Raw genomic sequence first — 12,504 nt, forward strand, 5'->3', positions numbered from 1 at the left:
TCGGAATGGCGCCCCCCAATTCCCTTCTCAACGAGGTGTGAGAGACTTTTGCTACGTGTGAACACCAAAGACTTCGCCATTTCTTCTGAAAAAACTCCTAGAAAAATCATTGCTGCTTTCAATATGTCCAGCTTTTAACGTCTGTATTTAATTTTGTTTTGATGCAAATTCTGTTTTAAAGTTTCATTTCTGCTTAGTGATATCTCAAAACAAGTTTTCAAAAAAGTAAATTTGAATAACAATATATTGCCAATCGAGTTACTACTTTTTTCTACAATTGTGGATTTTCACAGCTGCGCAAGTAGTAATAAATATTAAACATCGACAAAAAGAGACAATTTCGAATCAAAATAAAACAAAACGATTTGGAAAAGTCCAAGCCCTAAACTGGAGCAAATGAATTAGGGAAAATATGACTGTTAAGGGTTTGGTGCTTTTCTACAATCTAGATTTTTATTGTCAAGCGTGTATCCTTGTGCGACCAAAAAAGCAACACATGAATCATAGTCTTCAAATGCTAGGATATTAGTTAAGTATTGAATGTCAATCATTGGTCTATACACTTTGCAGATGATTTTCAGTGCTTTCTTCCGCTCTCGTTCGATTACCAAGTCCATCATATAACCACTCATTAATGGAGCGTTTTTGTAATGTTTGAAGAAGCCCACATAGTCGCCATGCGACCAATACTTGAACACTTTCACGGCGTGATCGACCACTTCAAAAGCCTTCCCCTCTTCGGTGAGTGTTCGCATGTAGTGTATGCAGTCATTGGGGGCGTTCGTGAAGATGTAGTAATGGAGTCTGTAAGCTGTGAATTCCCAACATGCTCCTGGGAGTCCATCGTCGTACAGGGCCTAGAAAAATTCACTACTCGTGGTTGTAATGAAATACATTTAATTACACAGAGGCGAAGTTGCACTTCACAAACAAGCGAAAAACCTCCAAGTAGTTTCATAAGTGTCAAAAAAAGAAAAAAGGCAAATAAAAAATAACACACAGAGGCGAAGCTGAGCTTCGCACCACTTGCGATACAAATGAAATGCCTAAGTTCAAAAGATAGGTCTCCAGCGAAAAATTAGAAAAAATAATAAATGTATTGAAGAAATCGCAGGCTAAAATATGAAGAAAAATTCTATTTCAATTCTTATAGAAATCAATTACCTGAAACATTAGAAGGATTAGGGCAGCCCAAACTTTTATTTTTCTCTCATAACAACTAGATTGAAAAAAAAACTCAGTCGAATGATCTAAAATTCCAGATTGAATACAAAAACTTTGCTTAAAATATTACAACCAAAAAACCTGCCTGTCCTACAGGCAAACTTGAGGACAAGAAGAGGCCCAATCTGTTGCTTGCTATTAACTAAGATTAAAATGAAAAATGAAATTGAAAAATCAATTCAAAATTTTTTTTTTTTTACAAAAGTTGAGAAATTGTCACAGAAAATAACCTCCAAAAAACCTAAAACAACTTTTAACATCCCAAAGATGAAAAGTGAAAAGTTGATAAACAAGATCACAACAAAAGATACGCCCGTTAATGAAACAAAAAAATACGAAATCTTTTTTCATAAAAATTTCAGCCGGAAAAACCAAACTATTGAAAATCGCACGACATTTGCAACATTCTTTCGCAGACGAAGCAGTCATATCAGAATTGAAAAAAGCCATTCTGCAAAATCAAGATTTTTTTCGAAATTTATTAATTTTTTCGAAAAATTTTGACATCAAAATAGTGCGCTTTTAAATCAATTTCAAATGAATTTTTTAAACCCAAAACCTAACAAATGAATTAAATCTAAAACTGACTCCACGCAGTTTGAGAACAAAAAAGCAAACTTCGCCTTCTAATCTTTATAAATAACAATCAAATAAGCGACTTAGTTACATGCAAAAAGCGGAATCTAAGCCGACAAAAAATAAACAGAAAGCCACGATGTCGAAAAATCAATAAATACCAAAGAATTACTATTAAAAAAAATTCAACTGCGATTTATTGGAAAAACACTCCTCAGAGACCCAAGAACGAAAATAGACCCAAGAACGAAATTAGACCAAAATAATCCTTTTATTTGCGAGTTAGGTTGGACAAAAGTATTGTTTGTAATATGACACTATGCTTTGAACTTGTTTGGTTTTCTCAATACTGCGACTTTTTGAAAAAAACTTATGTCGTTCGAATCACGAATGAAAGGGCTTTTATATGATATAACACTCAAACCATTCCGATGATAATTTGTGTTCCCTGACTTTAAGTGGAAAACAAAAGTAGAAAAAAAATAAAATACACCCGAATACAAAGTTCCTCCCCATTTTTAATGGTCGGAATAAAAAGCGTTTACGCAATCAAAGATTTGTTTTCAAATTTTGGGTCCATGGAACAAATTACATCATCGTAAAGTTCTTTCATTTTGAAGAATATTCGAAACTATTTTAACAAAATCAAGCTAATATGAGCAAAGTTTGAGTGATTTTCTTATTCCGTGAGGAAATCTAAAATTCATTAAAAAACTTCACGGATTGGGATTAGCAATTCACCAAAAACATGAAAAATTCGTTTATTTTTGGACCGAGCAACCATCGCTCTCTCTTTCTACAGCACAAAATTTTTGGAGTTAGTTTTGTTGAACATAAAAGTCATTGCGGCAACTTGCCTTCAGTTGGGTCTGGCACTGGTTCATCTCCTGGTAGTCGCCCTGTTCAATCGCCACACGTGCATGGGTCTCGTACACAGTGACAGTGAAGTCATTCCGGATGCATTGCACTGTCAAATCTTGTCTCACGGATCGAAGCTGATCGCACACGTACATGTAATCCTACAAACAACATAAGCTATCTGATGATCACAACAATAGTTTGTAAATACAGGTATTTAATGTTAAGCCGTGGCTTGCAACATTAAATTGCACCGATTGGATTTATTCCTCAAAAGCGAAGCTGTCTTCGCCCGTACATAAGAAAAAAAAACAGCAAAAACTACTCCTAAAACTACGAAAGATATGCCATGAAAGAAAATAAGCATTGGAAAAGAAAAAAACCGAGGACACTACGGGATCCAAATGCAACACCATTGTGGGCACAATTATGCTAATCGAATAACGCTCAAAATAAGCAGAAAAAAGCCTCGAAATACAACGGAAACTCTGTAAGCTCAAATAATTCAAAAACACAGCCAACAGACAGCTGGAAAAAGAGTCAATGAAGGCAAGTAAATAACATTGACTTGTTTTTTTTTTAATTTGAGTTGTTTTTTATCTTTCGGAGTTTAAAGAAAACAATAGATAGCTCTTAAAGCTCTTCGAATTTCTAGATCAATTTAGGATAGACACTTTTTGATAAAATTAACCCAATTTGAGAAGTCAATAGATGAGTTTTTTATTCGGCTGAGAAACCGGAAAATTTAAGTCCATTTTTGATAAAATTAACCCAATTTGAGAAGTCAATAGATGAGTTTTTTATTAGGCTGAAAAAGCGTAAAATTTAAGTCCATTTTTGATAAAATTAACTCAATTTGAGAAAACAATAGATGAGTTTTTTATTCGACTGAGAAAGCGGAAAATTTAAATCCATTTTCGAAACTATAAGTTGATCACGCTTTTCGTGACCATCACACTTTTGCTGTTCGATAGAGGAGTTTGCCTTCATTTTAGCAAATGAAATGAACTGAACTTAAAAAACAATCAAACAGAGAAAATCAAATGTGAGCCTGAACAAGCTTTAAGACTTTTCCCAAAACATCATCACCAAGTTCAACAGAAACATCTCTTAAACAGAAACATCAATTAAATCTAACCTTGTTTTTCTTCCAATGGTCTTTAATGTACTCCAGTGATTTCTTCAGAATATACTCAGGTCGCACCGAGCTCGGATCAGGCGCCTCTGTCAACCTCAAGTAGTTCTTCGTGATCTTCTGGCACGTGCCTACAATTGCATTTCCCGAAGCAAACTCAAAATCGCCTCCATTACTGCCATCATTGAAGTCTGTCATCTTCATCGGGAAAGGAGAACTGTTAACTTGTGATGATCCGGGTCCCAAAACAGGAACAACAGGTGTCGAACTATTTCCCGATTCATCTCCCAGTTGGAACCTTGCAGCTCTCGCTTTCAGCCTCGGATCATTTTCGTCTAACGCTTCCATGTTTTTAGCAATTGAGGTATCTGGTTTGAAGTTACGACCGCGTCCTCGGCCTTTATTGCCAGAATTAAACTGTTTCGGAGTTGACGTTTCGTCATCATCTGCGCCTGGTCCATCTTGGGATTGCCAGCTGTTGCTATTGTTGTGACCTCTTCCCCTTCCACCACGTCCTTTCCCTCGTCCTCGGTTGCCACCAAACTGCACGTCATTTGGAACGTCGCCGTTCAAAGAATCTTTATTGCCTCTGCCTCTACCCGCTCGTTGATTGAGTCGGGAGCGGACATCTTCGCCTTTCGGAACAACGTTGTCGTCATCTTGATCAGCATCTGGATGGTCTCTGTCAGTGTACTTGCCTCCGCCTTTCCTCTTGCCTCCTCCACCACGACCTTCAAAATCATTTCTGTTTCGCTTATCATAATCATCTCTTGAACTAGAAGATGGTTCATAACGTCTTTTACTTCTATTTCCCGCCTTCATCACTTCATCGTCAGAGCTGCGCCTTGAGTCTCGACTTGATTCACTGTCACTCCTGTTTTGCCTCTTATTACTGCCACTATTGTAGCGCCTGGAGTCCCTATCACGTGATCTCCTCCTGTCACGATCTCTATCTCGGTCACCTCGCCTACTTGATGATCGGCTATCACTATGAGGCGACCGATGTGACCTATCCCCACCACCTCGTCGTTTAGATCTGTCATCGCGACGATCATCGGGACTTCTGCTTCTACCGCTTCTCGACGAGCTTCTAGCTCGTATGCTTGGAGGAGATAGCAGTCTAACACAGTCCATCAAAGGATGTTTTTCCCAGTTAATGGTGTGCACAGATCCCTCGTCAAAAATTTTGGGAATGAAAACTTTTAACTGCTTTTCCGTTTCATCTTTTGCTCTTTCAGACACACATGCCTTAAACGAGCGTTGCACATAAGCCTGTAATCCTTCTGGCCATTCCGACGGTGGGGGCGTTTTCTTTGATGGGGACGAGCTCCCTGCAACTTTAGCCTTTGCTGTTGTCGGAGAAATCTTTGGCGGATCATAGGAATTACTACCACCAGTTGTACCATGCATCTTGTTCGGAGAACCATCATGCCTCGGAGCATTATTGGCGTTGTAACTTGGCGCGGTGAAATTATTTTGATAGTTTTGGTTTTGAGGATATCGAGGTCTGTACTGATTGCCAAAGGGTGGCCTATAACTGTTGTTAAATCCCCCTCCCTGCGCCGGAATGCTTGGCGGACCTCTTTGAGGTTGCATCAGTGGGTTCGAAGCCTCGTTAGGATGATTATAGTTACCTGGACCGGCTGGTGCCGGTTGATGGTAGGGCATACTGGCTCTGTTGTCGTAGCTGTTCAATGGGTAGCGAGGCTGGTTACCGTAATTCTGCTGGTGATGTGGTGGTTGCCCGTAGGGTCTGTATCCAGATTGTGCGTCGTATGGGCCTCTAAAAAGTATTGCTGAATGTTACAACTGCGCACTATTCCTTTTTTAAGTAGTATCCTCTCTCATAAGTAACTCTTCTCATTTCACAAAATTGGGGATTTAGGAACCGATTTTCATTTGAACCCAATAAAATGGGTCAACTACGAGTGCAACGAGTTGCGATTTAGATTACAGAGATTGTACCAGTTCAGCTGTTAACTTACTTTGGAGCTGGTCCATATCCAGGATAGGCCTGTCCCCCGCCCGCCATCGCAGCATATGAACTTGGCTGCTGCTGTCCCTGATACCCCATATAAGCCGCATTCGCTTGCTGATGTGTTGGGTGCATCGGAGGTGCTTGTTGTTGAGGGTAGCCCTGAGTCGCATTCTGCTGACCCCAGTAGCTTTGGTTTGTCGGAGTAGCAGCACCAGCATGATGCTGAGGTTGTTGCGGTTGGAAAGGTCCTTGCGCTCCGTAGTACATACCTCCGGGGTATGCTGCTGAATTAGGGTCATAGAATTGGTTGGGTGCATGTACATTAGTACTTGGCGGAATGCTATTCGCAGCATGATGAGCAGGATCTCCAGGTGGCGGTGGGGGCGGGGGAGGAGCGGCAGCTGAACCACCAATATTTTCGGGCGGCGGGGGAGGAGGCGTTGCCATAGCAGCATATGCTGCTAAACTGGGTGAGATTTTAGCGGCTGAAGAAAGAGCTTCTTCACCAGGCGGTGCTTCTGTTTGCTCCATGTTTCGTTTAATTAATTAATAACAAACAGAGCGAATGTGCTAAAACTGGTTCAATACAGAGTCAGTTTATTCAAATTGGGCGCAACAAACCAATCATTGGAGTTGATCCTCGTTTCTTTTCCGAGCTCAAGGAAAACTGAAAATCTGAAATCACACTTTCTGTTATGACAAATTCAATAATTTAAGTTTAATACTAAAAATTAATACAAACTGCCGCCTCTCTTGGACCCAGTAGCGGATTTAGGGGGAGGACGACCCCCCTCAGGACTTCGCCCCCCAGCCGACCCTAAGGGTCCCCTTTTTATACAATGTTGAGATGTCAATTTTTCGCTGACGAACCCTAAAACTTTTCTAAAGTCCTCGTTGGCGCCAATACATACTTATTTTGAGGGGGAAGCGCGCGCCAAAAAACGCATTCCAAAATAAAGCACAAAAAACGCCTTTTACGACCTGTTTTTTTTTTTAACACTTCGCCTGCGGTGCAAAACATTCGGCCAAAACAAGGTATTTTTAGTGTTTAGGGAGAGCTCCGAAAATCAATCTGTTCGACCTAAAAAAAACAGGTTCTGTTCGACCCTAATAAAAGGTCGACAAAATTTTCGAAAGTTTTGTGAAAATCCTCTTAGTCCTAAACCCCTACGTGTGGCTAGTATTGGATGAATTATAGTGCGACGAATTTTATGCTATGCACTAACTGCGTGAACTTTTTGGTGATCATTTTTTTTCTTGTTTGCGTGAGTATAATGTGATTTAGCTGTCATATTTCAACAGGAACTGTTTTTTTATATATCAAAAAAGCCTCGCCTCTTAAGGTCATAAATATTTCGATCTTTTCTTTTCGCGTTCGTCTCAAGTTTGCAGCTCATTGAACTGTCGTTGGCTCGATGTCTTGGATTCGATGGGTTGTGCTAGTTTCTTCAAAGAGGTAAAACTGGTGACTGATTTGGGAAAGATTATCAATTATCAAATTGAAGCAATCTCTGTGTAAAAACCTCGAAATCTAAAGGTTAAGTTTAATCTTAGCTTGAGCTAACGAAAGCTATTTCTGCTTAAATACCCCGCTCCTTTTAAAGCTTCTTCAATTTTCAGATTACAAAATGTCGGGGGTACTGCTATCCATACTCTCTCATTCTTCCAAACGAAGGAAGTAGAAAGCTGGAGAGGGAGACGACGAGAACCCCGACGGCGAAGTCAAGAAACCAGGCAGAAAAGGCGCTGACAACCGGGAGGAATTGCGGGGCTTCTTTGAGATAGTATCCAGAGGGGAGCAGTCGAGGAAGGATGCGAAGATCATCAACGTGGCTGCCTCTTGCTGAAGAGGTGAGTGACAAATTAAAGTCTTGTTCTCATTGAAAGTAATCAGTATTTATTAACGTTTGTGTGTTTCGTCGGATCTTAGGAGACTTCAACGCATTGATGACCTTGGCAAAGATGGATCCTGGGGAGTGATGTTTTGTCAAGAGGTTGCTCGACACTGTCGCGAAACCCCTAGTGGGAGGCTGTTGCCGGTGTCACAACTTCTTGATTGCCACATTTGGCCAGAACGAGTTGTATCATATCTTTGAGTGATGGTGATTTGCACTTGTTGTCATGAAATACTTCTTTGCTGGATGGTTGGAAGTTCGGTCTTTGCTGGATGGTTTTGAAGTTAAGGTTGGTAACACCAACTTTGAAAATCGGCGGCCAGCTAGAGGGGTTTTGTGGCGGCAATGATTAGGAGCTGGGGTTCACTGATGCCGTGAGGTTTCTGCGTAGTCTTTCTCCTCGGCAGAAAAATGTTTTTTTTTAAAGTTTTGGCAGGAAAAAAATGTGCACCTGCCGTACAATTTTGACTCTCTACAACGCTGTCAGGATTTGCTTCATGCCCTACGATGAATTGCGCACTCAGTTCTTCTCGATAAACTGGACAATTAAAAAATGCCGATAACACTCACTGCAATGTTGGCCAGCGCAGATTATCAAATGTATCCGATAGCGACTGCTGATAAAAACCATTAGCTATCAATTTTTAGAAAATAAATGCAGTTAAGATCAGCTTGAATTATTTTGAGTACATAACTCAAACAAAATCGAAATTTTCGTGCCATGTTTAATCAGCAGAAGTATGCGAACTATGTTTTGATAAATTTTTTCTCACAATTTTAGCAGACTTAGAGGCAAAATCAGTACTTGGAGGCATATTCCCAGTTCTAGGACAACAAACTAATGTTAAGAAATTTGTTATCAGGCTTATTATACTATTTAGATTAATACCAAAAAAATTGGGTGAAACTTTGTATTCCAAGATTGAGCGTGAGGTTTGAAAAACACGTCGCGTGAGTTCTCCGAATCCAGTTTTTACCTTCTCCATTAGTGCAAGAAAGGCCATTTCTAATACAATTGAGTTTAAACTGATATGGTCCGTTCATCAGCTAGAAGTAATGGGCAATTATATCCCGGCCATTAATCGTACAATCTTTTATCGTATTTGGAGATGTCATGAGGTAGTCTGATTTTCTAACTTCCAGAAATCTACCATCATAGCATCCTTTAGTCGGAGGTTCGTTGATTAAAAAAGACATTTGGAACTTTGTTAAAACCTATGTAAGACGAAAGCAAGGTAACTGCCCCTTCCGAGGACGCGAATGCTAGCTTATGGGAGTTGAAAAAAATAAAAAGGTGGCGCAGATAACCATTTAGTTAGCTTAATGCAGCCTCAACATCGGGGCTTTGGGAAAAGGGGCGGAAATCATCAGCGTATGAGGTGCAGCGAACAATTTCGGGGGTGGGCGAAATTGACGTAATAATTAAAATGAGTCGGTGATAAAACAAAGACCAGGGGAACTCCACAGTGAACAATTCTTTGGGGGGATTTTTGGTTGTTAAAATTAGTGGTGGCTTGTCGGCCACATAGATAGTTGCTCAAACAGCGAACTACACCTCTTGGCAGCGGTGTGTCATGAATGAATTCCACTTGTGTCCTATGACATATCATATCAAATGCCTTTGAAGGTCAAGTGTGGCTAGAAAAGTACGTAAGGGAGGGCAATTTTGGTTAAAACCATCAGTAATAAAAAAAAATGAAGGGTGGAGAGTGCGGATGTGGAATGGAATGGGTGGTATCCGTGTCGATGTGGCATTCGGGTGGAGCTTAGTTAAAAAGGGGCGGAAGAGACTCAAAAATTTTTTGACAGCGGGGCACAGTTGTGAAATAGGCCTGTACGACGTGGAAATTTGATGGTCCTTTTCGGCTTTGGGCAGGGGTTTTACCTTGGAATTTTTCCGTTTCGGGGGATAATCTTATCAGACAGCGAACGGTTGAACAATTAAATCAAGTAATCAAGTGCATAAGGTCCGAGGTGTTTGAGTGGACATTACAAAGTCCATCACGATCGAATGCTCCTGAGTGTTTGTTACCCTCAATGGCTTGTTTAGTTTGCTGAGGGGAGAAAGTTGGGTTATCAGCCAAAGAAAATTTGGCAATTTTGCAAATAGTTTTCCTCCACAACTTGTCGGAGACATGATTACTTGCATTTGTAAATTGCTGATTAAACGCTTTTGCTATATCAGTATTCGAGTTTATAGAATTGGAGCCAAACTTTTTGGGGTACCTACCTACCACAGGCCTGGATCCAATTAGGGAGCGTACCGGTTTTCAGAAACTTCTCACCAGTTCGGTAATGAACTTTGTGAATAATTTACGCTATTTATTTCTCTTGTCTTTTGCTGTCTGATTCATGAGTAGGGAGTGAAGTTGGGAAGATGTGTAACGAGTGTTGTGTAATGGGAAGATGCGTAACGAGTGTTGTGTAATGGGAAGATGTGTATGGATCAAACGACGCCGCCTTCAAGTCCCTCTCCCATGGGTCGGTGGAAGCTCCGAAGTCTCCGCTTTTCGGTTATGGAGCGTTTGAAGCCGGCCAAGGCTTCTCCCTCTGCTTATGCTAATCCAAGTTCTTCACATAATCTTCAGAACTGACTGCCCCTCACCATGATGGGTATGTTCATGATATTACTGCTTGCTGAGTGCGACTGGAATCGGTTTCTTTAGATTAGCATTGAAGTTTTTTGTCGATAGCACATTTTGACAAATATGTTTAAGTCTAACAACATCAACTCTTACCAAATTATCAAGCTGGTCTGACAAAAACGCTAACAACCAGTAGTTTGGGCGCTTGAACACTCTGATGCCTTAGCGAGAATTTGACATTTATTTCATGTTCTAAACAAAGAATAAACTTTTTAGCAACAATTCAGTTTTTTGAAAAAGATCTTCTCTGGCTCTCAGTTTGTAGAGTAGCTTTGCGTTTCTATGATTAGCCTTCTGCAAACTGGGCCCGTACATTTTGACTTACAATCGCTGTCGACTTTGGTGCCCGACGGACAAGCAATTGAAGCATTATCACTTTCATTTTGCTTCTTGTCTTAGATCAGAGATTGAAATTTCTAAAAATGTTGGTTATTTAAAGGCGCGGTGATCATCACTAACAGCATGGGTGATCATTTAATTTTTGTTGCAATCTTTGAGTGGTATGTCTGTACTTTGGCATCCTGAGTCTCTTCTGTGGCTCAAAGCTCAACTGATCATTCCTCGAAGAGTTTATTAATCTGTTTTTATCGTGGCAGGTCAGGTTTTTATCGTGGGCAGGTATCGTACACAGGAAAGATCGCATCGTCCTTTTGACTCTGAATCCAGCTTCTTGTTCAAGATATGAACCCAAATCAGATCCATCTTGAGGTATTTAAAAATTGCTTTTAATGCACGAGAAATCATTCGTTTGTTGGCATAGCGATCCTTCAAAAGTTCGATGGCAGCTCAATAAATTCCATTCATATTCAGCAAATGCGAAAGTAAATGAGCAAGTTCAAATTAAAGCAGGGCCATCAGATATTGCAGCTTCTGTGACTCTGAAAAACTTGAGTTTGTGCCTACACTTGTTTCAAATTGTCCATTGATCAAACCTTTCGTTGAAATTCGGTATATTCAAATTCGGCAGCTTGAGTGATATTCCTGTTATCCGACTAATGTCACGCTGTTATCGAGTTTCAAGATCACTATCAGTCTCTTCAGGTGCTACTGGTAATAGTTTTCAAAGAATTGGTGCAATTGTTTTGATTAGAGCATCATCCGAAGGGCAGATTTTGTCACTTTTCTCCAGTTAAGCTTCTTTAGCGTCCTCATCAAAAAGCAATGTTGCCAGGATCGATCTGTCGTACGTGTCAGCCAATAGAGTCCATAAAACTAGGTGGAGCTATTATGTAGACTTCTAGTTGCATCGCATTATCCCTAAGAGCTTCCCTGTGGCAGTTATCCCTGTGGTAGTTTATTGACACCTGTGCTGTGTCGTCAAAATTCATATCACAGCGGAGACAACGGAGAAACTTAGCCGAAACATACGATAGGATAGTCTTGAGCGACCTTGTTTTTCTCAATCAACTGGACTGTACATCATGGGTTGAAGATGCAAATTTCGCTCACTGCTATTTGACGTGAATTCAAGGCTGCTGCCTTTTTCGGAAGTTGGCAAAAAATCTTACGTGCAGTAATTTTTGGAAGACCATGATGACATCTTTATATGCCGAGACGAAATTGTTCTTGCCCATACACAAGCGATGATGAACCAAATAGCATGCTTTTTCAGAAAAATAAATACTTTTGGCCTCGAAAAAAATCTTAAATATGGGTATTCACAATCACGCTAACCCACATACACTAAGGGAGGACTGCAGTATCCACTCGTCCTGAGAATCTTGGATTCATACCAATGAAGTAAAATTTGAATCAAAAGCTTTAACAAAAACACTTAACACAGAGGCAGAGCGGAGTTTCGCAACAGTTGCGAAACAAAGCAAGCTTAACATTGCAAGCTAACGACGAAAAAGATACAGATATCTCAAATTCGGCAAAAAACCACTGGTGAAAAACAAGGTAAAAAATTGAATTGATGTATTTAAAATAAATAATAAAGTAAGTATAAGTTTTTACAGATTTCTAAAAGGTATTTAGATGAAAAAAGTCTAGATCCCGATCAAACGACAACTGCTCTCGCCAGTGTAAAAAAAACATTGGTCAGAATTTTGTGTTAGTTCTTAGATTACAGGAAAGATGCATAATTCACTCAGAAACAGAACTAACATGAAACCACTAAAAATTTTTCGTAGAGTTCGTTCAATGGCAGAAATTTACGTGTAACGTAACATAACACATGGTAACTTATGCGGT

At 40.0% G+C, this 12,504-nt stretch overlaps 2 protein-coding genes across 3 annotated transcripts in view; both read right to left on the bottom strand.

Moving 5' to 3' along the window:
• Positions 1–94, bottom strand: part of LOC134856530 (NADH dehydrogenase [ubiquinone] 1 alpha subcomplex subunit 9, mitochondrial-like) — a 1,650-nt gene extending 1,556 nt beyond the window's left edge. The window contains exon 1 of the mRNA XM_063872800.1: positions 1–94. This exon is cut by the window's left edge and continues 539 nt beyond it. Within this exon, the coding sequence (XP_063728870.1) occupies positions 1–80 (80 nt within the window). The 5' untranslated portion in view covers positions 81–94.
• Positions 95–257: 163 nt separating this feature from the next.
• On the bottom strand, positions 258–12,125 carry LOC134842949 (leukocyte receptor cluster member 8 homolog). 2 transcript variants are annotated; one of them, XM_063859496.1, is made up of 5 exons: positions 5,779–12,125; positions 4,597–5,576; positions 3,797–4,524; positions 2,658–2,819; positions 258–857 (listed from the first exon to the last, which is right to left on the bottom strand). In XM_063859496.1, exons 1-5 carry the CDS (start codon positions 6,300–6,302, stop codon positions 420–422), a joined length of 2,832 nt encoding a protein of 943 aa, XP_063715566.1. In that variant the 5' UTR covers positions 6,303–12,125; the 3' UTR covers positions 258–419. The 2 variants fall into 2 exon arrangements, with proteins under 2 accessions (XP_063715566.1, XP_063715557.1); XM_063859487.1 differs by having other exon boundaries at positions 3,797–5,576; positions 5,779–12,118.
• Positions 12,126–12,504: the final 379 nt, after the last annotated feature.

Source organism: Symsagittifera roscoffensis, chromosome 1 (assembly GCF_963678635.1).
Source record: "Symsagittifera roscoffensis chromosome 1, txSymRosc1.1, whole genome shotgun sequence".
Lineage (NCBI taxonomy): Eukaryota > Metazoa > Xenacoelomorpha > Acoela > Convolutidae > Symsagittifera > Symsagittifera roscoffensis.

Coding starts and splice junctions, on each gene's coding strand:
- LOC134842949 (XM_063859487.1), bottom strand. CDS start 6,302: ATGGAGCAAACAGAAGCACCGCCTGGTGAAGAAGCTCTTTCTTCAGCC. Junction 5,577..5,778: donor GGATATGGACCAGCTCCAAA/GTAAGTTAACAG, acceptor AATACTTTTTAG/AGGCCCATACGACGCACAAT. Junction 2,820..3,796: donor ACCATTGGAAGAAAAACAAG/GTTAGATTTAAT, acceptor TGTTGTTTGTAG/GATTACATGTACGTGTGCGA.